This window comes from Cervus elaphus, chromosome 4 (assembly GCF_910594005.1).
Source record: "Cervus elaphus chromosome 4, mCerEla1.1, whole genome shotgun sequence".
Lineage (NCBI taxonomy): Eukaryota > Metazoa > Chordata > Mammalia > Artiodactyla > Cervidae > Cervus > Cervus elaphus.
The window spans coordinates 9,956,610-9,983,242 of record NC_057818.1 but is presented as its reverse complement, the minus strand read 5'-3'; the positions used below and the strand labels follow the sequence as shown (position 1 = coordinate 9,983,242).

Genomic DNA, 26,633 nt, shown 5'->3' with positions numbered 1-26,633 from the left:
CCAGCGGGGAGTGAGTGAGTGTAGACAGGGGTCAGTTTCAGTTTGAGAAGATGAAGGTCTGTGATGACTGCAGGACGGTGTCAGGGCACTTGTTGCTAACAGACTGGACACGTAGAAAGGGTTCCGGCGGGCGGAAATGAAGACAGCACTGTGAATCAGCCATACTTCAGTAAAACATAAAAAAGCGGTTAAGGTGGCAGGATTCACGGTATGTGCGTTTTACCCGCGCCCTGTACACACACAGGAGCCCCCTCTCCCGTTGCCCTCGGGGCTGTGCTGACATCTGACGCCCTGGGTTCTCAGCAGGGTCACGCCTGGCAGGAACTTCTGGAGACCCGTGCTCAGGGTGCACAGGGCCCGGCCGCACCCGCGGGGCCGGGGATGTCGTGGAGCCCTGTCTCCCCACCCCCAGTGCCCCCCAAGGCCCCGAAGGCGCCTGCCCCAGAAATCCCAGAACTGGTCAATTCTGCTCTGTCTGGGTTACGTGCGGGACAGCTGTTAAGAAAACTGTGTTTCTTGGGTGGACCTGGAGATTGTCATAGTGAGTGAAGTAAGTCAGATGCAGAAAGACAAACATCCTGTGATATTGCGTATATGTGGAATCTAATAAGAAGGAGGGGTACAAATGAACTTACATACAAAACAGGAGTCACCGATGTAGAAAACACACACAGTTACTGGCAGGAAAGGGTCGGGGCGGGGGACAAACTGGGATATTGGGATTGACACTGCTGTGTATGAAACAGCTAACAAGTGAGGACCTGCTGTCTAGCACAGGGAACTCTATGCTCAGGACTCCATAATGACCTAGTTGGGCAACGAATCTTAGAAAGAGTGGATGTATGTGTGCGTGTGGCTGACGCCCCTCGCTGCACCCTGGAAGCACCATGATGCCGTAAATCACCTGCGCTCGGCACAGGGGTCTGTGCTGCTTCCCAGCACACCAGTGGGTGGGGCTCAGGGTCAGGGTCCCCAGCCACCTGGCTTGCGCTTCCTGACTTCACAGTGGAGCAGATGCCCGGCCACGGTTGGAAGCGGCAGCCTCGTCCAGGGGACGGCGTCCGAGCCACGTGTCTCCATGGCAACGCTGCACCGCCATCCAGGGGCCGCCTGCTTCCTTCCCCACATAGACCCTTTTCCGCTCCATCATTAACAATTCTGGCTCACAAATGCGATCTCTCAGGCTGGGGAGCTGCCAGCTCCCGCTTCTCTCGTTCACAGTCACTGCATTGGGGGGGGGGGCACCATGAAACGTTGCCATGGTGACGCTGTGACATCAGAGGAGCCCAGGAGAAGTGAGAGAGAGCTGGTGCTGGCAGGCAAGGCTGGCATTTCCAGGATGCACAGGGCACTCTGAAGGGAGCCTTCAGGCAGCAGGTGAGCGAGCTGTGGTGAGTGAGTGCGTAAGAAAAGGAACCTAAAAATAAGCCCCTTTCCAAGCAAGGATCCAGGGGCAGCGCTGGGGTCTGTCACAGCGCAAACACCACCCTAAGTTCATGGCGGAGGGCATTACAAGCTGCTCACCCCGCTGAACCAGCTGCCCAGCAGAGATGAGAGGAAACACAGCCATCACTGGCGTGCGCTGACAGAGCGCCAGGCGCCACGCATCTAGTATCACAATCACCAAGGTAATCCCAAGATGCCAGGACTACGATCCCCATTTCACAGACGAGGACACTGAAGCCCAGAGTGGAAAGATACTGGTCCAAGGTCATCAGGCTAGCGCGGGGCAGGGCTGCGACCTTGGCCATGGCTGGCCGAGGCTTGGCCTTTTCACGCTCCGGGACAAGCGTGATTGTGGAGCAGAGCTGTGTCAGGAAGCGGGCTCGGTGAGCGCACCGCCTGCCTGGAGGAGCGTCTGCCCTGGGGAAGGGGCGTTTGTGCTCCCTCTGCTGCTGGAAGGAGGGCGGCTCCGGACAGCGTGCGCCCGGCGCAGGGAGGCTCGTGGAGGCCAGAGGCCTGTGTGACCTCGGGCACGCCACTGCTCCCCCCTGTGCTTGTTGTCAACACAGAAGTAGTTAAGGGAATGGGTTGCCGTGGAGACGAAGAAAGATGGTGCGTGGTCAGGTGAGGTGCTGGCCACCGTGCACGGGGAAAGGACCGGAAGCCACCAAAAGGGTGTGCTTATGGGTTTGGTGACCTCTAGAGCCCTCATCTCCAAGGTGGGCTGCTCATCCCGACCCTGACATCTCGGTGCAAGGATCAGACAAGCGGGTGGACCTGCAACGACTTCTGGGGCCCCTCTACCAGTCAGCGCTCGGTCCCCTGAACCTACACAGCACTGGGGTGCAGAGTGAACCCAGTAGCTTGAGCGGGTAGCGCCTCATCTGTAAAATGGGGCACCTCTGGCTCAGTGCCCACTCGGGTGAGACATGGGAAGGTGACACTCGGGGCTGGTGTCGCCATCACCGCCTTCATCACTAGCATCCTTACGGCCTGGAAATTTCGGGGCAGGCCCCAGCAGGCACGGGGCAGATCTCACTGCTCAGAAGGGGTGAACCCAGCGCCCACACAGAGCTCCAGTGCCCCCCCACCGCCCCACGTACCATGCTGGCAAACAGCTCCCCGTCATCATCGCAGGCCACCCCTCCGGGGCTGTAGAGCTGAAACCAGCCGTCCTTGCCGGCTCGCACGCTCAGCAGGCACGAGTGGACCTGCAGCAGAGGAGACGCACTCGGTCAGTCCCACGCACCCGCGATGACGGGGGCCCAGGACCCACACACGCCAACAGCCAAGGCCCGGATGAGCCCCACGCTCATGCTCCAGGAATCTGTTCAACCTGGTTTAGCCCAGATACGCCCAGCCTTCTCCTAATCCAGGGAAGGCCTTTAGGGAAAAACTGATAACCACACACGGGGGAACTCCAGCCATTTGCCACCAGCTCCTAGAGATGGACGGCCACGCCCTGGCTAGTCCAGTCGCCCAGAATGAAGCCAGTCTGGGGCCAAGTCGGGGCAGAGGTGAAGGGACCTTCACAGCGTTCTCCTGTGCCTCTGATGGGGACGCTGCTCTTCCCTCTGTCTGTCGGGGCCTCTGACCGGCCCTGTGTCTCCAAGTCGCCGCTCTCACACTCTGCTCTTTCTGAACCTCCGCCCCGCCCCCTCACTACTGGGGTGTCCACTCCCTGAATTCCTCACCCTCACTTTTGGGGCATCTGTCTCTCCAACCCTGGGGGTCGGCCTCTCCCCTGCTCCACCCTCACGGGCGCCGTCCCCTTGTGTGGACGCTGCCCCACTGACCCCTCTCTCTCTCTGGGACCCTGATGCCCTCTTTTAGGAAAAATGGTCTGGGCAGAGCATGGGCAATCTCCATGCCCCCAGCTCTCTCTGTGGCTGTCAGCTCCCTTCCCAGAGTGCCGTGTGTCCGCCTGTGGGCACGTGCGTGTGTGCAAACACGTGTGGGGAGGAACCCCACACCCACCCTGGCCCCGCTGTGACTGCAGAGAGACAGACAAAGGCCTGTATTCCTCCTCCTCCTCCTCTTCCTCAGCAGAGAGGGAGGCGAGAGCCCCATCACTTCCTTCAGGAGTGAAGGCCGACCTGCTGCCAAGAGCCACTTACTCACAGACAGTTCCCTGATCACAACCCCCGCACAAGTAAACAGCGTGCAGGGGCGGCCAGGCTCTGATTTCCCCTCCGAACGTCAACTGAGCTACTTCAAAGAAACGAGAGATCCAGAGTACGGGACTCTGTGCAGCAGACCCAGCAAATGATTTATAAGAAAACCGCCACTGGCTCCATCTGGGATGGAGAAGAGGGGAGGAGGGCAGAGGGATGGGGAGAGGGGAGGCAGCGGGAGAGGGAGGCAAGGCGGGGCGAGCCTGCTGTGGGCCGTGTCCTCGCGGGGCGACCCCGGCTGGGAGAGGCCGCTCCCGGCGCTCGGGCTGCGGCTCCGCTCTGGGAAGCAGCTGGCACCGCTTTCATTCATCAACATCAAAGTCAGTCTGGAATGAAGCCTCCCTTTCCGGGAGGACTCAGACTGCCTCCAGCAGGGCACGGCTCAGGTTTAAGAGCGGCGGAGGCCATCCCTGGGACCCGGACGCTCAGAAGCTCTGTCTGCTGCTCGTGCCTGAGGACCACTTTTAGAGTCAGGGTGGGATCATGCTGCTTTAGAACTAGATCCTTCCGGATCCTTCCAGAACAAGGCTTTGCAGCGTGGCCTCGGCCTCACTGAGAATAACCCCCACCTCCTCTGCCTTCCTCGTCCTCTGGCTCTGTTGGGGATGCCCAGGTCCCCCTCATGTCCCAGACTCCACGTGCGGAGAAGGCGCCTGAGACCCCCAGGGCAGCCCCTGCAGCCCCTCTCCCCCCTCACCCAGTGTGCGCGCTGCAGGGCTGGGTCCTACACAGGCTCCGGAACCCGACTCCCAGGGTGCGGCTCCCGTCCCAGCCAGGGCACCCGTCCTGTGACCCTGGGCAGGTACCCTTGGTTTTCTCAACTCTGAAAGGAGGGTGATTCTGGTGCAAAATGGGGGTGATAATAACACCTACTCTTAGGGCTGCTATGAGGATTAAATGAGCACACGTGTGTGCCTGACATGGGGTGAGCCCCTCACGAAGGCTGGCAGTTGCCCTTACACTGACGTGATGGGAGCACGGCTGGGGTGGGCACCCAGCCCACTCCGAGTCCCCGTTCACATGCAGGGGCTCTGGGCTGCAAGGCTTCGCTGCCCTTGAAGGCCAGCTGCTGGAGGCAGGGAGTGGCCCCTCGGGGCGGCCCTCAGCCACCGTGTCCGGGAAGATCCCAGCCCAGTGTTGTCCTGGCCCGCTGACCCTCAGAACGGCAGAGAGGATGTGCCGCGACCTCAGATGCGGTTAGGAGCCCTGGTGCTGGCCTGGCCCCAAAGCGAGGCCTGTCTGTGCTCCAAGGAGAAACCACTGCTGGGAAGCACCTCTGGTGAGCCCGTGTTTACAGGAGAATGCTCGCGTCACGGGCTGGGCTCGGACACACAGGACAGGGGCTGTGTCTGAGTGAAGGCAGGGGGCCCATGTGAACTGTCGGGATGCCCAAGGGGGTCAGGGAGGCGCCCTGCTGCAGGACAGTGTGCTCGCCAGGGACTGGGCGGCCTCACCTCTTGTCGAGGGTCTTCGGCGAACCTCTGAATCACGTACTTCAGTTCCCTGAAAGAGACGGTGTAGGGACAGTCATGCCTGAGGTCCTGGCTAGGGTGGACCAGCATGGGGGCGCTGAGGATGGGGTGGGGTGCCGGCTGAGCTGATAGGATCAGGAGATGCCCAGACGGGCCTGGATGGACACGGGTCTCGGGAGAATTTCTAGGGGCGCCATCCTCACCTCCCCAGACGCAAGTGTGGAGGACCGGCCAAAAGGGTGGCTGGTCACTGGGGGATGCCCGCAGGACAGGGGACATGTGTCCCGGAAGGGGGTAATGGGTGTTGCCCGAATACTCACTTGGTGAACTTCTCGTGCGCGAGAGCTCTGGAACAGAAACAAGGGGAAGACTGCAGTGAGTGGGGCGCTCGCGACGACAGCACAGTAACCCACAGGCCTGCCTCTGGGGATGGCAGGCCTGGTTCCAGGAGCGAACAGGAAGTTGAGCGGGCAACACGGACATCGTGTCCCGACTCGACACCACGTGGGTCAGAACGGGAACAGGCTGAGCCCCTGGGGCCCACCCCGGTGGAGAGGAGCGGCGCTCAGCGGGGTGCACGTGCGTGTGTCTGCACGTGGGCACCAGGGACCCAGGTGTGTCTGTTAATCGCTCCACCATTAAGGCACGGCCGCGCTAATTACCGGCTCGCATCGGAGCGGCGGTCGGGGACCGTTCCCGGGGCAGCGTTGCATCATGGCTCACTGTTGGGTGCGTCCCCCGGGCCGTGGGGCCAGGGCTGCAGCCAATGACGCCACTGCCCTCGGGAGTCGGATTTCTCCGGTCTCACATCCTGGGGGCTCCAGGGACCAGCCAGGCCGGCAAATGGGGCAATTACCGAGGGTAATGTCCCCTTGGAGGGCCGCATTTCATAAACACGGGCTCGTTAATCGGCTCCGCAGAGAGCTCGTGGTGGCCTCCTGGGGCCCGCTGCTTCACATCTATCAAAACAGAGGCCTGCAGGCATTTCAGGGCCTGGTGATGGAGACAGAGCCTTCCCCTCGGGCCATCATCCACCAGACAGCTTTCTCCCTCTTTTCCCCGAAATAAATTCGATACTGGGATGAGCACTGTTCAGAGAGACCGAAGGGTCCATTCCTGGCTCAGCTCACTGTGGAGATCACCATCATGGGGATAACAAGGGAGGGCTCAGCGTCTGGCTATACCCCAGATGGAGTGGTCCCACCTGCGTTATCTTCACTCTGGTCCTTGGAGACAGGAGGGGCAGGCGCCCAACTCCATCTGATGCTCCATAAGCACCTGCTAACTTGACCGCCTGAAGGCCAGTGCAGAGAGCTTTGTATTCGTGGCCCAGCAAAGCCATCCAACCATGCAATGAGGTGGTGCCCCATTTCTCAGGGTGAGGAGGTGAACATTGCCAGGGGCCCTACGGCCGAGGACCAACACTTCCACCTCCGTCATCTGTGGTGTCCCCAGGTGCGTCCCACGACCTGACCAGTCCCCTGCTAAGGCCAGGGTGGATGATGGAGGCTGTTCTCTTAGGCCAAAGGTTTCCAGGGATGTGTGGGGGACTTACTCTTTGGGGAATGGAATGGGTTGAAGCAGGCTGGCCAGAGACGGTCTCCAGTCATCATAGTCCGACCTGGAAAGAGAAGGGATGACGGTCAGGTGTGCTCTGGACCCGGGGAGGTTAACGGTGCCTCATCACAGAGGGTCAGAGACGGGGTGAGAGTCAGGCACAGACCACACGGCCCCGACTCTTCTCGGTCACCTCGGCTCCCAGGGACCCCGAGGGACAAGCACCTGTTATCTGCAACGTGGTGGCGGAGCCTGTCAAGCCTGTCCAGAGACTTGACCGCGGCCACCGAACGGGCCAGCCACCCAGCTCCCGGACTCCACCTCCCAGCTGCTGCAGCCAGCTCCCAGACCACCATTCAGCTATGGGCTGAAACGCGCCCCTGCAGATTCACACATTGAAGGCCTAACGCCGAGACCCCAGATGGTAGCTTTACGGAGGTGGGGCCTTCAAAGACATGATCAAGGTAAAACTGAGCTCACTGGGGCGGGTCCTAATTCAATCCAACCAGTGTCCCCATAAGCAGAGCTCGGGACACAGGCCCACAAAGAGGGGTGACCACCTCCCAGCCAAGCAGAGAGGCCTCAGACAAAACCAACAGTAGCCACACAGAGATTCCAGAGTGCCAGCCCCCCCGGAAATGAAAGAAAATGCACTTTTGTTGTTTCTAGGCCCCCGGGTCTCTGTGAGAGCCTGGCCTAGGCAGAGGCTGGCCCCAGAGCCCAGACCTAATTCTTGGTCCTATGGCCCCAGGACTCCGTTGTATATAGAATTCGATGGTTTTCTGTTTTGGGGTGGTTTTTTTTTTTGGCTGCACCCTGCAGTTTGTGGGATCTTACTTCCCCAGCCAGGAGTTGAACTTGGGCCTCTAGCAGGGGTAGCACAGACCCTACCCCTGGGAATTCCCAGAATTCAGTTTCTCAATCTTTCCCGGAGTTGGGCCTTCCTGTTCCCCGCCCCAAGGAGCTTTCTCAGCACTTTCCCCTGACTGCGCTCTCAGCACATAGTATCTGTCTACACGCCGTGTGTCTGCCTGTACTTCATTCCCAAAAAAGGAGGAAGATCTTTTCACCCAGCACAGTTTAGATAACCCCCGGGTGGGAAGTGCTCCCAGCCCCACTTCCTCCACATAAAGCGGCGATAACGCGGCAGCCTTTGGAGTCCAGCGCACACCCTGGAGTGTGCCGAGGAAAAACGCAAGCCCTGGACGCACAGGAAAGGATTTCCAGAAAGGCCTGTGGGCCTGAGATAAGTCCTCAGAGTGGGCCCAGCTGGGCTCTCTGAGTCCCCAGGACAGGCTCCTGAGGACGGGAGGATCATACCTGCCCCCCAGGTGAGGAAGTGAGGCCCGGGATGCCTCCCAGCCTGGCCGAGATCAGGCAGCTGGGAGGCTGGGAGCAAGGATACCCAGCCAGGTCCTTAGACTGCAGTGCCCGAGGCTGGGTATCCGCTGCCCGGGGCGGGGGGGGCTGGGCTCAGGGAGCCCCCGTCAGGACATGGAAACCCCTGACCTCAGACCTGCCATTGCCGATTTTGGTAGGTGCCTCGTCTCCCTCTGAACCCCTCCCCCAGCCCCCACCTGTCACTGATGTACTCATGGTTTCCAGAAAAATTTAAGAATAACTGGTGCAAACGCTGTAGACAGTGCCCGTCACAAGCCAGAGGCTATTCCGGGCACATGTGTGGATCGGACCTGCGTTCCTCCAGGGTACCCGGTGAGCTCCCCATTCTACAGCCAAAGACTGAGTCTTGGTGAGCACAGGCCCCAGGTCACACAGTCACCCGGAAGCCTGGCTCCTGAGTCTGTGCTCTGGCCCACTGTTCGCATCTGCAGAGGCAGGCCCATTCCCGTTCTCAAAAAGGGGCACATACTAGTTTTTCTTGTGCTCTAAGATAATAAAAAACACTCAGTGTGGAAATGCTGCTAAATACAGAAAATTCTAAGCAATGTTTAAATCCTCCATAATCAGAGTGGACATGGACTTGGGCAAGCTCCAAGAGATAGTGAGGACAGGGAGGGTGGGCATGCTGCAGTCCATGGGGTCACAAAGAGTCGGACACGACCGGGCGGCTGAACAACCACCACAAACCAGAGTAGGTGTCAGAGGCCCAGAGCCGGGGTTGGGTGGGGAGTGTGTGTGCCTGCCGGGCTCCCGGTAGGACCTGCCTGGCCCGGGCTCGCTTCTGAACCGAAGGGGACGTCCACAACACTGCTCGGTGAGCAGCGTGCATCACCTGGCACCCAGTGGGTGGCTGGGCTGGGGTCTGGGTGGAAGCGGGTGCCCAGCCCAGCATGGCAGCTCAGGCAGGACCAGGAGGAGGACGGGGGCGAAGGACAAGGGGGAGGGCAGACAGACTTCCTTCCTGGCTGCGGCCCTGCTCAGCTCCGAGTCTGTGGCTGGCTCCTGGACCTGCCCCAAATGCCCAGTGTGACCAGTCTGGAGGGTCCAGTGGCAGTGTTGGGTCGAGGCCGGGCGCACGGAGCCCGGGGGCTGGCCAGGGTCACGGGATGGGGGTGGGACCCCCGTGGTCAGCAGAGCGCCTGTCACGAGCACCCTGAGAACAGGGCCGGACTGGGGGGTGCAGGGAGAGCTGCCGGCCGGGCTGGGAGTAGCCTGGTCCAAGCCCCGGGAAGCACAGGACAGCCAGGCCTCCCCGGGCTCAGGGAGGAAGGCGAGAGTGGACCAGGGGCCCTTCGGCATCCTCATGGCCTCTGATGTACCCTGCGGGCCAAACAGCACACACTGACTCCCCTAACCCATTTACAGAGGCGGGACAGGTCCAGAGAGGCCAGGACACTGGCGGAAGGTCACGGAGCTGACGAGGAAGAAGCTGCACTTGAATGAGGCCCTCTGAGCAGGAGACCCAGGCCTCCAGCCCCGCGCCAGTCCACGAGGGGTTCAGCGCCTACGTGACCGAGGACTTCTTTTCGCGGGCGTGGGGAGGTGGTGGGTGGGTAACACCACAGTCAAGCTGGGCCGGTGAGGGGGGGATACAGGAAATGAGGGCGGGGTGGCTCTGAGGATGTGGGGCGACCGCCCTGACCTGGCAGGAGACAGTGCACTTCGGCAGATCTGCGACCCAGCTCGACAGGTGCTGTGAAACCGGGGCTCTGCGCTGCTCCCTGGACAAGGTGCTTGGCAAGACACCCCAGCTAGAGAAACTGGGGCCACACGAGCCTCTCAGAAGCCGGGTCCCCAGCACACGGGTCTGGGTCAGGCAGGCCTGGTCCTAACGGCAGCCTGCACGCAGCGTCCGACCCTGGTCTCACACAGCCACACCCTGGAGGGTGGCTCCCTGGGGTGGGGTGGGAGGGGGTTCTCAAAGGGATTCCGAGGGGGGTGGTGAACTAGGGCAGAGCGAGGCCTGGGGGACCAGTGGGAGGTCCATGGCCTGCCTGGAGGACCATGAGCAGAGCACCTGGGGCGAGGCAGACCAGGGTGCCAGGAGGGTGTGTCGGGGGGCTCGCCCTGCCCTGCTCCTGCCGTCACATGCACAAGTATCTGCTCCCTCAACAGGCCGACCAGCTGACCTGGGGATTAAAACCCAAGGTGAGGAACGAGTGGCCGTTATCCCTGCGCCTGGCGACCTGGACGGAGCCCCGTTCTCGGCCCCGTCATCCCACCGGGGACCTTCCCGGGCTGCGGGCGGATCCACTGGCCTTGGGTGCACCAGGGAGCGTCTGGACTCTACAGAGCGGCCACGAGCCCCAGGAACTTGTATCTGCAAGGTTCCAAACAGACGGGTCCACCTACTCGAACACGTACACCGCGCACACAGTAAAGATGTGAATTACTGTTGCTCTGCCGGCAACATCTAAAACCCTCTCCAGAAGCCCACATGCAGAGATGCTGACTGTGGGGCCCGGGTACCCGTCCTTGCCACAAGCCTGCAGGTGCCAAGTGCTATGGCCAACACGAGGCACGCAGGAATTCACTGAATTCTCAAGGCAGCCCTGGGGGCCGGAACACACTGACCAGGAGGACCATCCTTAGTTCACAACTGGGAAACCGAGGCAGACTCGCAGTCCTAAAGCGTATCGTGAGTTGGATATAGGGGAGGAAGTTTGGACCCCATGCAGACTGATGTGAAACCAAGGAGGAGGTCCTTCCACCCCTGCCCCCTGGGGAACCCAGCTCCCTATCCTGAGTCCCACTGGGAGGATAGTGGCTGGTGGAGGGTGAGCTGGTAGTGCTCGAGTCTGGGGCCCGGGGACCCTCGTGAGGACAGAGGATGCTGGCTGGGCTCCAGTCCACTGCACTCCAGAGCCACATCAGACTGTGGATTCATCCTGGCCCCTCGCCTCTTACAGCCCCCCTCTCCATCTCTCAGCCTGCTGGAGGCTTTTTCAGTCATTCCTATCTGCCAGGGTCTCCAGTCTCCCCACTTCCTCGCATCAAACCCTTGGCATTTCCCCTCGGCAGAGCTGTACCGTCCAACATGTCTGACCAAGCAAGTTCTTCACCGAGGAGGGCTGTCCTGGGCCATGTCCCAGCGCCTGCCTTCTACATTCTAGTCACCAGTATGTTTCTCGGTCACTAGAACAACCCCAAATCCGTCTGCATTTTCCCTAAGGGCCCCAGAGGGGTGAGGCATCTTCCAGCTGAACCCCAGCCCAATGAGGCCTTTCAAAATCCAGGTGTTTGCAAAAGTAATAAGGAGGCAGACCGATTCGAGCTGATGAGAAAATGGCCAACGTGCCCATCTAGCCCTCGTGACGGCAGCTTTTCTCTTCCTGGACAGAAGGGTGTCCCTCGGCTTGCTGCCACGCTTGTGCCTAGAGATTCCCACGCTCCAACGCACTGGGCGATGCCACTGCTTTCAGCACTTGGAACTACTTAGACTCAGAGGCTTCGAGCAAAGGGGCCCCGGCATTTAGCACAGAACCCGGCCCCTCTGGGTGTGCAGTCAGTGTTTGATGAAAGAATGCATAGAGAAATGGATACATAAATGTGTGAACTGCACGTGCCCAGCAGGTTAAGAGCTAGACTCCAGATGACTAGAGGCCAAAGCTGGTCTGTCTGACTCCCAAGTCCATGTTCCCAAGTCCCACTGTCCCACCCAGCCTGGGTCTCACACCACGGTGATTTCAGTGTCAGCCCTGACCTGTGCTGGGAGCAATTCTTTGCAAGAGTCTCCGGGGAGCTGGTTGTGGCACATGTTCCTTTCTGAAGGTGTCAGACTCTCACGGTTTGCAGGCCCTCTGGTGGGCAGGGCACTAACCAGGACCCTCGCCCACTCTCAGGATAGAGAGGTGCCTGCTCCTTGTGGCTGCAGTCTGCCAGGCTGGGCCCTGGCTCTGAGCAGGGCTTCTCTGGACCCCACAATGTGCTGACAAGACCCCTCAATTTCACACGAGAGCCTCTGTCCCTCCATTGTCTACACATGACTCTCATCTAGGGAGCCGTCCTACTGACCACAGCGGTCTACTTTCACCAAGTCCTGAATTCTCCCCTCTGAGGAAAACACCCACTTTATGGATGAGAAAACCGAGGCCCCGAGAACACCGCAGACTAAGTCCTGTGGCCGCACTGCCTCCATTCTCAGATGCACATTTATTGCAAACTGAGCCTGCACTGAATCCCCCCAATTTTTTTTCTCCTCCCAAAGTGCTGTTATTAAATAGATCATGTGTCTCAGTCCCAACAGTACCTTAAAATAGAGGAAACACAGTTGTTGTTGTTACTGAAAGTACAGTAACCCCCACCTGCCCAGTATTTATGCCTGGGGGGTACTTGCTCTGTGCTGTACCCATGCCTTGAGAAGACCTGTGCCTTCTCTGCTTGGAGGCAGCTATGACTCAGAGAGGGTGGGTAACCAGCCCACGGTCACAAGCTGACACGGACATCCCCAGCCCCTGGGCCCAACAGCCTGGCTCTGAATCTGTGCTTTTTCCAACGGATCATACTTTGGAGTGCCCTGAGCTGCTGGGGTTTGCGGATTTGACAGACGTGACGCCCTCCGGTGGGCCAGTGACTCAAGCAGGCAGCAGTTAGCGGAGGAGAGCAGCCAGGAGGAGGAGTAACCAGGCCTGACCGTGCTCTGAGCTCCCCCATGGTGACAAGGGCTTCAGGAGGTGTGCACCCTGCTTCGTGGAGACCCCCAGGCTCGGCGGGAGGGGCTGCTCTGAGCAGTGGTCAGGAACACCGCCCAGCGGGCCCCCCGACCCCCACCCACGACCTGGCAGCTGGGCGGCGCGGGCAGGCAGGAGGTCTGGAAGCAGATTAGGAAGAACAGAGTCTTCATTCATGAATGTGTTTACAAAGAAGGAAAAAAAAATGAGTGTCAACTGCATGATGAAACTCAAACCCTTAGCGCTTAATGAGAAATATGAGTCAGGGCCTGGGCCACCGCAAGGCCCGGGAGCTCCAGGTGTTTGCAGAAAACAGTCGGACTCAGGGGTCTGGGGAGGAGACCAGGGCCCGGCCGGAGGAGGAGATGGGACCGCGGCCAGTCTGTCCCTCAGAGGGCTGACTGCCACCCCAGGAGGAAGTGGGCAGTTCTTCAGCCTCAAACTGAGATGCGTTCTGGGGGATGCTCTCTGGGCAGAATCTGGGATTTGCTTTGGGTGGGAGCATTGCTAAATGCACATGCACTCTGGGCTGGCCTTGGCTGCCAGAACCATGAGCCAGGCTGGGCTGAGTCCTGGGAGACACCTGCCTCCTCTCTGGGGCCAAAGCAAGGGCTGAGGAAGAGTCTGAGGGGGCTGCATCCAGTTGCCTCCAAGCACGAGAAGCCACTGCTTAACATGTATGCATATGTGCACACACAGGTATACATGTATGTGCACAGGCATGCGTGTGCGCATGTGTATCTGCATGCACAGGCATGTGTGCGCCTGTGCACACACACGTGTATCTGTGTGCACAGGTGTGTGTGTGTGCCTGTGCATGCATGCATGTGCTCACCCTCACAGACACCACGGGGCTCAGGGAGGGGTACCCACGGCCCGGAGCACCCAGCTCAGAAGCACCACCCAGAGCAGACGGGTCTCCTGGCTCCTGCCCAGGGCTCCTCGCATGAGCCAGGCATGCGGACCCTCAACTGCACCGCATGCTGCTCCCTGCCCACCAGATGAGGCTACGGGACACAACACCATGTACACACCACGCACATGAAGCACAAGTGGATCACACAACACAGTCACATGCTGGCTCACGGGCACATCTGCACACATACACAGAAACACACACTCACTCCAGCTCTTGTGCACAAGTGTTCACACCCACACATGAGCACTCAAGAGCTACACATGCACAGAAGCAGCACAAGCACCCAGACACTTGTGTACATGCACCTGAAACACACATATCGGCCCCTTAGAGACATCCACCTCCAACCCAGATCCAGCTCGTCTATGCAGACAGTCACACACACACACGGAGGCAGCCACTCACACACTGTCATGCCCTCATACATCCAAAGGCACTCACACGCACACGAGGACAATCACAAACTCAGAATGAGCCTACACCTTACACACACGCAGAGGTGTCCACACACTCACAGACACACTCGGCTACTGCATGCTGCAGCACACCCTGGGCAGGAGTGTGCACTCACACATTCTCAGACTCCTGGACACACGTGTGGACATCGTGCTTGTGCCCACGCCTGATACACGTGTCCAGGCCCACAGACAAACACACACACACAGAGCCCGGCCTGTACTCCCAACACCCCCACAAACCTGTGCCCTCACGCCCTACATCTGCATCCTGTGCACCCACACTCATGCATGTGCACGCTCAGCTCCCCCCAGCTGCGAGCCCCTGCCCCCCACAGGCGCCCGGCCGGCAGGGTCACTCACAGCAGCTTGAGGATCTCCACGTAGCAGCCGAGCGTGCGGTCGGCCTGCGGGCCCAGCTCGATGCTCATGGTGCTGCAGGCAGGGCTGACCATGAGGCAGTCGATGAGGTTGGGCTCGTTGTCGTCGCCCGCGCTGGCCGTCAGCGCCGGCTTGGCAGTGCTGGCGGGCTCCACCTCCACGTGGATCTCGCTGGAGGCCACGACCACCGACTTGAGCCGCACCTCGGACAGCGTGGCTTCCTGAGACACCAGGTCCGGGCTGGGGTGCAGAAGGCGCAGAGGTAAGGTGGGCTTCCGGTCGCAGGGCTGCTGGCAGCCGTTCCGGATCTCCTTCAGGCTGGGGGAGTTGTCGCGGCTGTGGGAGAGGCGGGGAGGGCCGTGAGTGCAGCCCCGGGGGGTCCTGGACGTTACAAGCGGGGCTGCACCCACTCAGTGCCCCCGGCGACCCCGGATCGGGTGGTGGCCGGCTCCCACCCACCAGCGAGCACACAGGACCGCTCAAGGCCTGCAGACACGGAGAGGTGGAGATGGCATCTGAACCGGGCTGCCTGTCGCTAAGGCGCGTGCCGGCATCCCCACACGGAGCAGGCGGTTGACACATGATTGTGAATAAGTGAATGCTGATCTCTCTACTGACCCGTTAGGACCTCGACGTGCACCTCCACCGAGACGCCTTCTGGACACACCTTGGAGACCTCCTAGTGATCTGGCTTCCAGTTGCTTCCTGTGGTCTAACTGTTCCCTCTGGCTGAGGCCATAAGGTCCCCAGGACAAGCCCCAAGCCCCACCACTGCCGTCCCATCCCTGCCGGCTGAGAAAGCTCAGCTTCTGCTGTCCACCGGGCAACCCCCTTCCAAGGGAGCCCAAACCTCAGATTCTGGTCCCCTGTGGTCCGCAGGTTGCTCCTGTCTGCAGCACCCCACCACTCTTGGCTAAGTCCCCAGAACAGCCTCTCCACTGCCTAGAGGAATGACGGGTGTGCAGAGGGTTAATGGGTGTCAGCTGCATAAAGGGCGCTGTGGCATCACTGAGGTCACACGTCAGTGGGAAATGCCGGGCCTCTTTATGGCAGGACCTGTCAGAGAGTCGTCGGGGTAAAACGCCCCCTCCCTGAGTGCTTCCAAATGCTGCGAGGTGGCGCTTCAGAACGAAGGGAACTCCAGCAGTGGGCGTCCTTTGCTGGTGCCCCTAGGCTGGCACCGTGCCGAGCGCTTTCTTGCTCAGACATTCTCAGATATCTCTGAAGAGAAGGAATTACTCTCCACGTTACAGATGAGAAAAGATGCTACCAGAGGTCAAATGACTACCCAGATGACACAGCTTGTTAGTGGTGGTGGTGCGGGGCTGGGATGTGAAACCAGGTTGCTGCCTGCACTTCTAAGACCCAGGATGAGCCCATGCAGGTCCTCCTCCTCCAAGAAGTCTTCCCTGATTTCCTCCACCTGCCGTTCCCACCCTTCCTGCCCCTGAACCAGAGCTCTCCACCACTGGCTGGACACCAGTGTCCCTTGGGGCACTGCTAAACATCCTGAGGTCCCATTAGGTTGGAACCTCTGGGGTGGCGTCCGGACACCAGTAAGGTTTGGGGCTCCCTGTGTGCGCTGTCAAGGTTGAGGCTGCTGCTCTCAGGGACTCAGAGCACAATGATGTGACCACAAACAGCTGCTCGTCCCAACCCTCCCTAAATGGGCCACACGCATGCGGCTATGTGTCCAAAGAGACGTGCACGCTCCCTGTGCACGTGGGCCGGGCGTAGAATGCACACCCACCGTGTTGGGAGGGCCTAAATGGTCTAGCACATGCCACGAGCCGGGTCTGAGCAGAGCCCACCAAGGATGTTTGATAAATACACTCTAAGCTTTGCTGCGGAAAAAAACAAAACCCTTGAGCTGAAGTCCAAGAATTCTATGGCTCATGGAAAACTGTGTGTGGTCTGGTGGGGGAGGTGTGCTAGCTGACTCTAGGGGCTCAGAGCCGACTTGCTACCCAAAGGCTCAGCTCCATCCCCTCCGCCTCTGCTGGGATTTAGGAGTGGATTTTCAAGGCTGTTTGGCTCAGACTGGGTGATTTTCCAGCGAGCTACGCTAACCTGGGTCAGCTTGTCTGTTCTTTTGTGTATGAGGACATCGTGTACCCACTGAGAGCGCTGTGGATGAGCCCGGAGGACGGTGTGGGGCTTTATCTTCCAGGGACTGACCAGCAGGGTGGGTGGACCTGAGCCCAGGAAAGGTCTCGCAGCCCACGACGTGACTTCCTGGAGGCGCTTACGGTTGCTCTCAGAACCTACACTACTTTGGGCTCCGACGCTGGGCTGTCTTGAGCGGGGAGTTGGAGCCGCCCGTGTGGGCTGGGGAGGATACCAGGGCCCGCTTCACCCTCCCCAGGCCTCCACCCTGGGCACCGAATTGCAACCGCAGCCTAATGGTATCCCTAAGGTCACGCCTGGCTTCTGCAGCAGCGGCCAGAGGGGACTCCAGAGGGGATTCCGGAAACGGACATTAAGTCCTTTGTCTACTTAAAACCCATAGGTGACTACAATGCCCTTAGAAGAAAACCTCTAGGGCAGGCACAGCCGTGCGACTCAAAGAGTGGTCCCCGACCAGCGGCATCAGTGGTCCTGGGGGCCTGTCAGGCAAGCGGGCCTGGGAGGAGGACCCCGGGAGCAGCTCGGCGTGGGCGGTGGGGAACGCTCAGCAGCGCAGTCCCTCCGCGGCCTGGCCTTCGTCTCCAACTTGGTCTTCCGCCTCTGTGCCTCTGTCTGCTCGGGTCACACTCAGTTTCCCTGTCTGCTCGGGTCACACTCAGTTTCCCTCTCTACCTTCCCTGCAGGGGCCTTTCACTTGAAGCAGATCCCCCATGGAGCTTGCCAAGAATGCAGACTCCCAGGCCTGGCCCAGAGACGTGGCGTCCAGGAGTGTGCATTTGAAATAAGCCGTGCAGGGCACTGTGAAGCAGGCACTTAAGGACCACCGACAGACGACACGTGACCACTGGCCAGCCCACCTGCCCCGCCAGGCCTGAGCGCCTGCCAGTCCCCCTGCCTGGGTCCTCCTGTCCAGCCTCCAGCCCTGCTGACAGCCAGGACGTGTCAGTTTAAGCATCACCACTCCGCAGAACCCCTTCCTCTCTTTCCCCTAGAGCAGGGGTTCTCAGCTCTGGCCACACAGGCCATTTGCCTAAAGTGTTAAAAAAAAACAACCAAAACACCAAACAGAACCTGATGCCAGGGGCATTCCAATTAAATCAGAGTTGCAGTGGGTGGGGCCCAGGTACCCTTTCTTCTTTTTCTTTTTAAAGATATAACCAGTGGGACGTTGGTAAATACCTAACAACCAATTCTGCAGAATAGAAGCCCTGAGGGGTAGTGCCTACCAATTTTCTTGGAGTAAACAGTCCCACCATGACTGGATTCAACGGCCAATGTGCCATCCCTGACTGTGGGCTCCAGCATACCCCTGGGGTGACTTCAGTCCAGGAGAGTCCACAGATCTCAGGCGCAGTGCTCTGTGACTGTCACAAGTTCCCTGGTGTAACAGCCACCAGACCAGGCTTCCTCCATACCTGACATTTGCTCCCAGACAGTTCAGGTAATTCCTGGGGGGGGTGGGGGTGGGGGGCTGCCCCATGCATGGCAGTGAGTTCAGCAGCATCCCTGACCTCTACGCACTCTTCCAGCAGCACCCCTCCTTCTGCAACCCAAGATGTCTCCAGACGCGGCCAGATATGCCCTGGGGGGTCAAAGTTGCCCCCAGCTGAGAACCACCCACCAAGGTCAAGACGTGAAACGTTCCTGAGGACCCAGAAGCTCGTCTCATGCCTAACTCCCCACCTGCCAGCAGCCACTATTCTGGCCTCTATCACCATAGACTTGTTTTCCTGTTCTTGCACTTTAAGGAACAAGATTTACACTCTATGGCTTCGTCTGTTCCATATTGTGTTTGGGAGATGAATTCCCGGCTTGCCAGTTGCACTGGTTCGCTCCTTCTCGCTTCCCTGCAGCGTTCCTCCGTGTGACAGACCACAGCTTATCCGCGTGGCTGCCGTTGGATGCTGGGCTCGAGGCAGATCTTAGTTTGGGGCTGTGACTGACAACGCTGCTATAAACCTTCTCGTACCTGTCTTCTGATGGAGGTACCCCAGCGATGAGGAGCTGCGTTCCAGGGTTTACCTTACCCTTCAGTTTCACGCAGGCTTCAGTTTGTAGAGCCTTCTCGGGTGACTGACGTGCACCCGGGGTTGCAGACCACGTGAGTTATGCCTCTGGCTTCTTTCATCACAGCCCTGACCTCACCGCTCGCTTTCTTACTCCCCGCCCCTCCGTCCACTGTTTCACCAGCCACTCTGGGAGGGTGGGAGACTGGCTGCTTCACTTTTGTGGCTTCAACACCTGGCACACCATGGACCCTCGCTAAACAAGTGTTGGAAGGACAGGGGACCTCCTTGTGGGAAGAGTGGTTAAGACTCCACGCACCCAGTGCAGGGGCCTGGGTCGATCCCTAGTCAGAGAACTAAGATCCCGTGTGCTGTGTGGCACAGCCAAAAAGACCCCCCAAAAAATACAAAAAAGAGAGAAAGGATGAGAGAAGGATGAAGGTGGCCATTGTTGTCTTCAGGTCCTTATCTGTACAACAGTGTGCGTGGTTTGTAATTCTGGTTCTTTCTCCTGGGGGGGATCTGGGGGAGAGATTCCATTCTCCTCCCTGAGTCATGGAATCCCTGCTCCAGGGCACCTGGGCAGAGCCGTGGAGACTCAGAGGGAAAACTCTCGGAGGTGCCGTTTCCCGCTCCTGCCCGAGACCTGAGTCCCAGCTCAGGTGTCCTCAGAGTGAGCCGGGGAGGGCGAGATGAGTCAGAGGCTTCGGGAGCAAGAGGAGCCTGAGAGTGTGTGACACTCCTGATGCTCCTCCTACTTCCTGGGGTGGCCTGAGTTTGACATGCATGCAGATCAATTCCAGGGGTGCAGGGTGCGAGGCCAAGGGCACGTGACCATGTGTGTACACGGGGAAGCTGAGGACGGCTGTACAGGCCGTGTACTCCTCTCAACCTCCTCCTCTTTTTTAAAAAAAAAAAAACATAAGCTGCTGTGGAGCGTGAAACAGGCACTTGGGAATGACCGGCAGGAAATCTTCACGTTGCCCAGTTCACTCAGGTTTTCCACTCATGATGTTCCACTGCCTCTTCTTTAAGGACTGAAATGTATCGCTGTGGTGGCCAGCCACTGTTACTTACTACGCCCTTCCACAGCAGCCCTGACACAATTTGGCCCTCTCGGAGTTGTGCAGTGTACCACTTGAACAACTGCACAGGGCCGCTGCAGCAGATGCCATCTGCGCCCTCATGACCCCAGAGATCACCATACAAAGTTCATACGACTAACGGCATCCACGTCACTGCATCCTAGGAGCCAACCTCAACCCAGGAAGAATGGGAGCTGGTAACTACCCACCCTGGCGTCATCATTCCTCAGGGGGAGGGCTCTGAGAACATCACACAGTCTCCCGGGAGGTCCCCGAGGGCGCACTCAGGGGCCTCCCAGGCTCCCTCCCACTGCCTTCGGGGGGTTAGCTCCCTCACAAGCCAATGCACCCAAGCCCCGGGGGACCCAGGACAGTGGCTCTGTCATGCCCTCTTCCTGTCACACAGGCCAGAGGCTGAGAAATCTTCAGAATAGACACATGTCCCTAAAGTCGAGCCAACACAATGGCCTTGCGGCACCAGCCCTGATTCCGGTGTCGGCTTCTCCAGTCACATCCTGGGCTTGGGCCCTGGCACCAGGGGGTTTGGCAGACGCACCTGGCTCCAGTGGAAGCCACTCCACCCTCCCGGCCGGCCAGCTGTGTGCAGACCCCTGCCCCTGGAGAGAGCGTGCCCACCCGGGCCCTCCCACGGCCGAGGGCACTGACCTGTTGATGAACTCTTCGTAGCAGGAGTAGATGGCGGCCAGGCACACGGCCACCAGGTTGGGCAGGACCCGTGGATGGGGGCAGTGCCCCGTGGGGCCATGCATGCTGGAAAAGAGCAGAGGGCCGGTGAGCGGGCGGCTGTGGGGGCACCGCCCACGGCGGGGGGTGGGGGGCGGCCCCGAGTCCTCTGCGGGCAGGTGGCAACCCTGGGACCTGGGTCCTGGGCTCCACTGTGCACAGGCATGAGGGCCAAGCTCCGGGCCGAGGACCCCGGGCTCAGGGAGCCTGGGTTCCAGCCTTGTAAACTCTCCACTCTTTCCTCAGCTCTGGAATGAGGACAACGGCCTGCTCCTCATTTCAGGACCCAATTCTCTAATTCAGGGGACGATGTCGCCTACAGGGGCCAGGCGGCCCGGGACCGACGCGTTTATACCCAGTGGTTCTGTAAATGAGTATTCACAGCACCTCATTTTCCTGTCCACGTGGGCTGCTTTGAAAGAAGTTATTATCAGCACCCTGGCCTGGCATGGGGTCTGGGACATGGTCCTCTGCAAATGCCAGCCACTGTTACTTACTACCGCTATCTCTGCACCTGTTTTCTCATCTGTAAAATGGGTCTCGTACCCCCACTCCCAGTGCTGTTTGGAGCCTGAGGATAATACCCAAAACACTGCTGGAAAAACGTCATGGCTGCTGGGGCTAAGAGGCCTGACCGGAAACAGTTTCATAAACCATGACTGGGTGCTGCAAGGGGCCCTGGGGTCACCAGGGCTCTGGCAGAAGGACAGTCCTCTGGGTCTGGAAATGCTTTGTGAGTTCCAGGTACTGAGTAGCTTTTGGAACTGGCTTGATCAGGCTATCACAATTTTCTTAAAAAAATGAGAAGAGTTGTGACGGTGATCACTAACGTTCTTGCCACACTTAGGCCCCATTCTTGGTGTTTACATGTGTGAGTTCACCGAGTCTTCACGACAACTGGATGAAGTGAGTGCCATAGTCCTTATCTTACAGATGAGGAAACTGAGGCACAGAGAAAAGTTTAAAAAAATCAGAGCGAAACAACCCCCCTTCCCCTACCACCCTGAAACCAGAAGTGAATCAGAGGATCTGACTTCCTCGAGGCCAAGTTTGGGAGGTGGCTGTTCAGATCCCCGGTGAGGACTCTCCAGGGCTACCAGGAGATGGTTCCCCACACCCCAGCAATACTCTTATCATTTAGGATGGTTACCATTTCCCGAGTTCCTACTGACCATCAGGCACTGTGCTAGGGGCTTCCTCAGATATCATCTCATTAATTGCACAAACAATCCCGGTAGATAACAGAGGAAAGAGGATCAAAGAGGTACAGTAACTGACTTGATGTCACACAGCAAGTGAGTGCCTCAGATGGTATTTGGTCAAGAGGACCCAGGAGGCCCTGGTAGAAGATGAGGTGCCTAGGGCCTCTGAACGCCAGCAGGGCCTCTCCGAGCATCAGCAGAGCGCACAGTTCTGGTGCCGGGGATAGCTGGCCTGCTGGCCAGGGGCGGAGGGGCCCCAGCTGAGACCCACCTCTGAATGAACTTCTTCACCACCTCCATCCCCGCGTTGAGCTCGTTCAAGGCAAGGATGTACTCCTGAGTAAACAGCCTCAGTCGCGGGCACTTCCCAAAGTCCTGCAGGGAGCGCAGAGGGCAGGGGTTGGGGGAGACCAGAAAGGGTGGGCGGTCCCACTCTGCCCCGGGTGTGGGAGCAACGGGGCGCCGCCAGCCACGCCCTCCTCCTGGAAGCGCACACGTCTTCCACGTGAAGGAACGGGCCTGCTCACGCCCAAGCTCATGCCCTTCCACGGCTGCCCGCGGAGCTGGGAGACGACCTAGCACAGGACGGTCCCTGGCACTGGTCGGCCACTCTGCGATGGGGGCAGGGGTCAGCGCGCCACCCAGACGTGCTGGGAACACAGCCCAGCTGGGCCGCGTGGGGACCCGCCGACGGCCGGCCGGCCTCCAGCCGTGACCACGAAGGCCTTTTCTGCAGCCCCTGAGGGACTCTGGGCCCGCTGCGGCCTGGAAGGCAGGTGTGTGCCCTGGACGGGGAGTGCGTGCAGGCAGGTGGCTGGTGAGTCCAGGTTAAGCCCCACAGGGGTGGGGCAGGAAGGAGGAATCATGTGTCCAGTGTGAAGAGCGGGGGAGGCGAGTGTGGGCCAGGAAAGGACTGCCCCCCATCCCATGTCACATTAGGGACCCGGAGTCGCTGGGCTTGTAAACCCACGAGCTGGGGTGCCAATAGTCAGGAGGGCTGGTCAGGGTGAAAATGAGGTTGACCAGCATGACCTCGGGGCAGGGGGGAGCCTGGCAGTCTCCAGCCTCCTCGGCTTCTCCGGCCCCCACTCAGGGGAACCCACTTAACCAAAAGCACCCTGGGCCAGAACTCTAATCTAAATAGAGCCCCTGGGGACTTGCCCTGTGGATCTCATGGATCCCACGGGCCCTGGGGAAAGAGCTCAGGGTAGGACGTGGCCTGCCACCTCCTCCGACCAGCTCACAGAGCAGGTTTCCAGAGCGACCTAGGGCTCTGCACCTGCAGGGAGGGGCTGAATGAGGTTCCCCGAGGGGTGGGGGCTCATCTCCTCCCATCCTGCCCGCTATAGTTACGCCTCTGCGTGAGGAGGGAAGCAAAAGCCACGGAGAAAGTGCAGGAGGAATCTAAACACGTGCACGCGTGTGTGCACACATATGTACCTACGTGCACACATGTGCACGGGGCCTGAAGACGGGGCCCCTGCCTGAAGCCTGACTGCGCTTTCACACTGAGGTGGACGCCCACAGTCCCTGGGAGAAGGGCCCTCCCTGGGCCCACTGCCCCCCAGTCAACAAGGGCTGCAAGAACTCATCTCCAGGACCCTGCCACCCATGAGGTTTTATGATTCTATGAAAACTGCTTCCATTAAGCCCTGCTAAAGATGACTGCCATTACCATCTCTGCTATTAGATTTCTGCATAGTCAAGCTCATTTTTAACATTATAGATTGGTCTGGTGGCCTTTGAACACATGGGTGAGGGACATCTTGCCTCTTTGGCAAAGTCAAACATGCTCCCCTTGGAAAGCAGGTCAGATCAGCCAGTGGTCCACTAGGACCATGGCCACATCTTCCTGCCACCGTGTCTAAAAGAACACGCTAGTAAGTGGCATGTGGGCACAGGGACTGTGATCATTCTTAGGGATGCAATGAACACACTGTTTAGAATCTCCAGGAGAACATACTTAACAACTGCTTCCATATCTAATTTTCATTGCGGCCCAGGGAGTAACATTCTTTGGGATTCTTAACCTGGGTTTGGTCTGCTCATCCCTGAGATGGGACACGTGATATGCTGACAAGAGTTGCACTCGCAGTATAGGAACTGCAGACGAGGAATCCCAAAGCACCACGGGGCAGGTGTGTGTGGGTATGTGACCCACCCCACTTCCCCAACGTTCCGGTGCCCCCTGAAAGAGAGACACTGCACACGGGGTGGAGAGCTGTCAGGGTTCGCACTGTGCTAACAGGTCCGTGGCTGGCGGCCAGCTAGGCACACGCACCGGCCAGTGAGTGACCAGGCCCTCCATGCCAGCTCCCAAACGGTGCCCTGGCTGATCACTGAGCTTTAGGGGGTGTTACGGGGGTGACAGCAAAGGCTCGTGGAGCTTCCCACATGGGGCGTGAGCCAGTCACATTCGTCTCTCCTGCAAGAGGGCCCCACTCCTGACCCGGTCCTGCCTACAGTTCTCCTCACACAGTTCGGCGTGTAATCAGCAGACTTCAAGAGCAAGCAGGACTGTGAAGCTTTACAGTATCCCTGGATGCTGGGACCACAGAGGGTAAGTTCTATAAACATGAAGAGAGGGCTCTTGCCTGAGGGATCCCGGGCTCTGCCAGACCACAACAGACGCTATAAATTCTGGGTCTGCCCTGTAGTTGTTCTGATTTTTATCCAGAAAATTACATGGTCAACACTCCGGGCCCATAAAACTAACCAGACATAAGGGAGACGCTGTATGGTCAAAGCTTGGGAGGCTGCCTGAATTTTGACGTTTTCCCCTGTGAAGTCAGACGTCCTAAGAGAACCCTTATTGAGTGCTTCTGTACCTGAGGAGGGTGGACCCTGGCCAGGGACGCCCTGGGGGTTGGCTCTGTCCCTGACAAGTGCGATGAGATGAGGTCCTTTGCCAAAGGAACTCCTGCACCTTTGCTCTGGGCTCCAAGACAGCGTGGCCCTCACTTCACGCCACATCCACGGTGACTTTAAAGTTAACAGTCAGGGACCCTTTTCTCCCAGCTGGCTGAAGCCGGAGAGTGCCCTTGAAGTGATTAAAGCCCCAATCAGGCGGAACCCCTCTCAGCCCCCACCCCCCACCCCCCAGCAGAGTTTCTTTCTTAGTCCTGGAGACTAAACTGGATGGAGGGTACCCACCCCCTGTGTTCCAAAAACAAGAAAAACATGTTCATCTCAAACCACAGAGGAGGGCTCTGAAACAAGCGACAGTTCAACGGCGGTGTGCCATCGGTCAGTCAGAGAGAATTCGCACAGCGCCAGCACGGGCCCACGCTCGTGGCTGCCTGGAGGAAGATTCCGATGCTACTCTGGGCTCCGCAGGACGAGTGCTGTGATTGACTAAGGATGTCTGCCCTGGGCATGGGACGGGGGTGGGGGGAGCGTGGCACACGTGTCCTGCGTTTCCACCCTGACTGTGGGTGGGCTGTATCCTCCTCTCTGGGGGCCTGGTGTCAAGGCAGGAAAGCGCCCTCCCAGATCAAACTGTGAGCAGGTCACCCTTCTTCAGAGCTGTTTCCACACCTGCCCACAGGGTCCCAGAGTGACCCACAGGACTCTCTGGGTCTCCTGGTCTGCAGGAGGCCACAGGCCATCTGGAGAGCCACGTGAGACAATACACTGGAGTGTCACCCGGCTCCGAGGGGCGCTCCATGGGCACCTGCAAGCAGATGTTACTTGTTCTGGTTCCCAGCTGTGGTCCTGGGGCCAGTCGGCCAAGCCTGCTCAGCCCCCGTTTCCCCACGTGCAATGCGGAGAAAACGACCACATCCAGGGCTGTTCCCACTGGACCGAGGCGAGACTGCAGACGGGCTGGAGGGTTACGGGAGCCTGGACCACTGAGTGTGCAGTGAAATGCTGCCTCTGTGCTTTTAAAATTGACTACAGGGCAGACTCGACGCGGATCTCCTCGCGTTTCACGCACGCCCTTTTCCTGTCCTGGGATCCCCTCCTGAACACCTGTGACACTGAGTCGTCAGGTCCCTTGGGGCCTCGAGGCTGTGACCGCCTCTCGGACTCTCCTTGTGTTTGAGCACCTGGCCATTCGGAGGACCGTCGGGTGGAACGCTCCTCAGCTGGGACTGGTCTGAGGCTTTTCTCACAATCAGACAGAGGCGGAGGGTTGGAGAGAAAAGACCCCCGTGGGCCGGGGCCCTCCTGCTCACATCACAAAGGGTGCCCGCCACACTGTGACTTCTCACTGTTGACCTTGACCTCGCCCAGCTGGCTGAGGTCACGACCGTCAGGGCCTGCACCGCACGGCCCTGCTCCCCGCTTCCAGGGACACTGCCACTGGCAGCCCCCTCCTACGCAGTGAGGGGTTCACGCCCCCTCCTCGAGGGCCAAGGTTCCACAGGTATTATCTGTGATGCTATACACACGAGACCTATCTCTTCTCTCCCAACCACGTTATTTTTGTCATTCTTACTGTGCAAAGATTCTTTCTGCTGCCTTTTACCTGCAAAGCACAGAGCCAAGCAGGACGCTGCACGCAGACCCCGACTTGCAATCCCAAGTCCGGTCCCCCGGCCCGTGGCCGCCAGCCCCATCCCCCAGTTTTTTGGGAAAAGTGACAGACTGGAAGCTCGTGGCCCTCGGCGGGCTCTGCGGAGGGGGGCCCGGTGCAACTCACCATGTTATGCTTCAGGATTCTCTGGACCACGGGGGTGAACACTTCGATGACCACCATGGACCGGGGCCGCTCTCTGCAGTGCTGGGGAGACAGCAGGGCACAGTCAGGGCTGAGCCAGGCGGGGTCCAGCTGGGGCCCCCGGAAGCCCTGACCACGGTGTGTGGGGGAGGCGGGGGGCCCAGCTCTGCTGCCTGGGACCCCCTGCTCCACACTGCTGTATGGCTTTCTGTTCCCTTTGGGGAGAGTAAGAGAAGTGGGTAGGGATGGGACCTCCTGCTTGCTCTCTGTTTTGATCTGACAGTCTGCAGTTGTTTCAGGTGGTACAGACAACCCTATTTAACAGGACAGTCCT

General features: G+C 59.1%; 1 protein-coding gene across 2 annotated transcripts in view; it reads right to left on the bottom strand.

Moving 5' to 3' along the window:
• LOC122691556 (c-Maf inducing protein) overlaps positions 1-26,633 on the bottom strand; it is a 204,687-nt gene that overhangs the window by 8,105 nt on the left and 169,949 nt on the right. For both annotated transcript variants that reach the window (XM_043898139.1, XM_043898140.1), the window contains 8 exons: positions 26,282-26,362; positions 21,908-22,011; positions 20,357-20,461; positions 14,455-14,808; positions 6,645-6,710; positions 5,410-5,436; positions 5,072-5,120; positions 2,547-2,654 (listed from right to left, as the gene is read on the bottom strand). In XM_043898139.1, the coding sequence (XP_043754074.1) occupies positions 2,547-2,654; positions 5,072-5,120; positions 5,410-5,436; positions 6,645-6,710; positions 14,455-14,808; positions 20,357-20,461; positions 21,908-22,011; positions 26,282-26,362 (894 nt within the window). The remainder of the gene's footprint in view (positions 1-2,546; positions 2,655-5,071; positions 5,121-5,409; positions 5,437-6,644; positions 6,711-14,454; positions 14,809-20,356; positions 20,462-21,907; positions 22,012-26,281; positions 26,363-26,633) is intronic.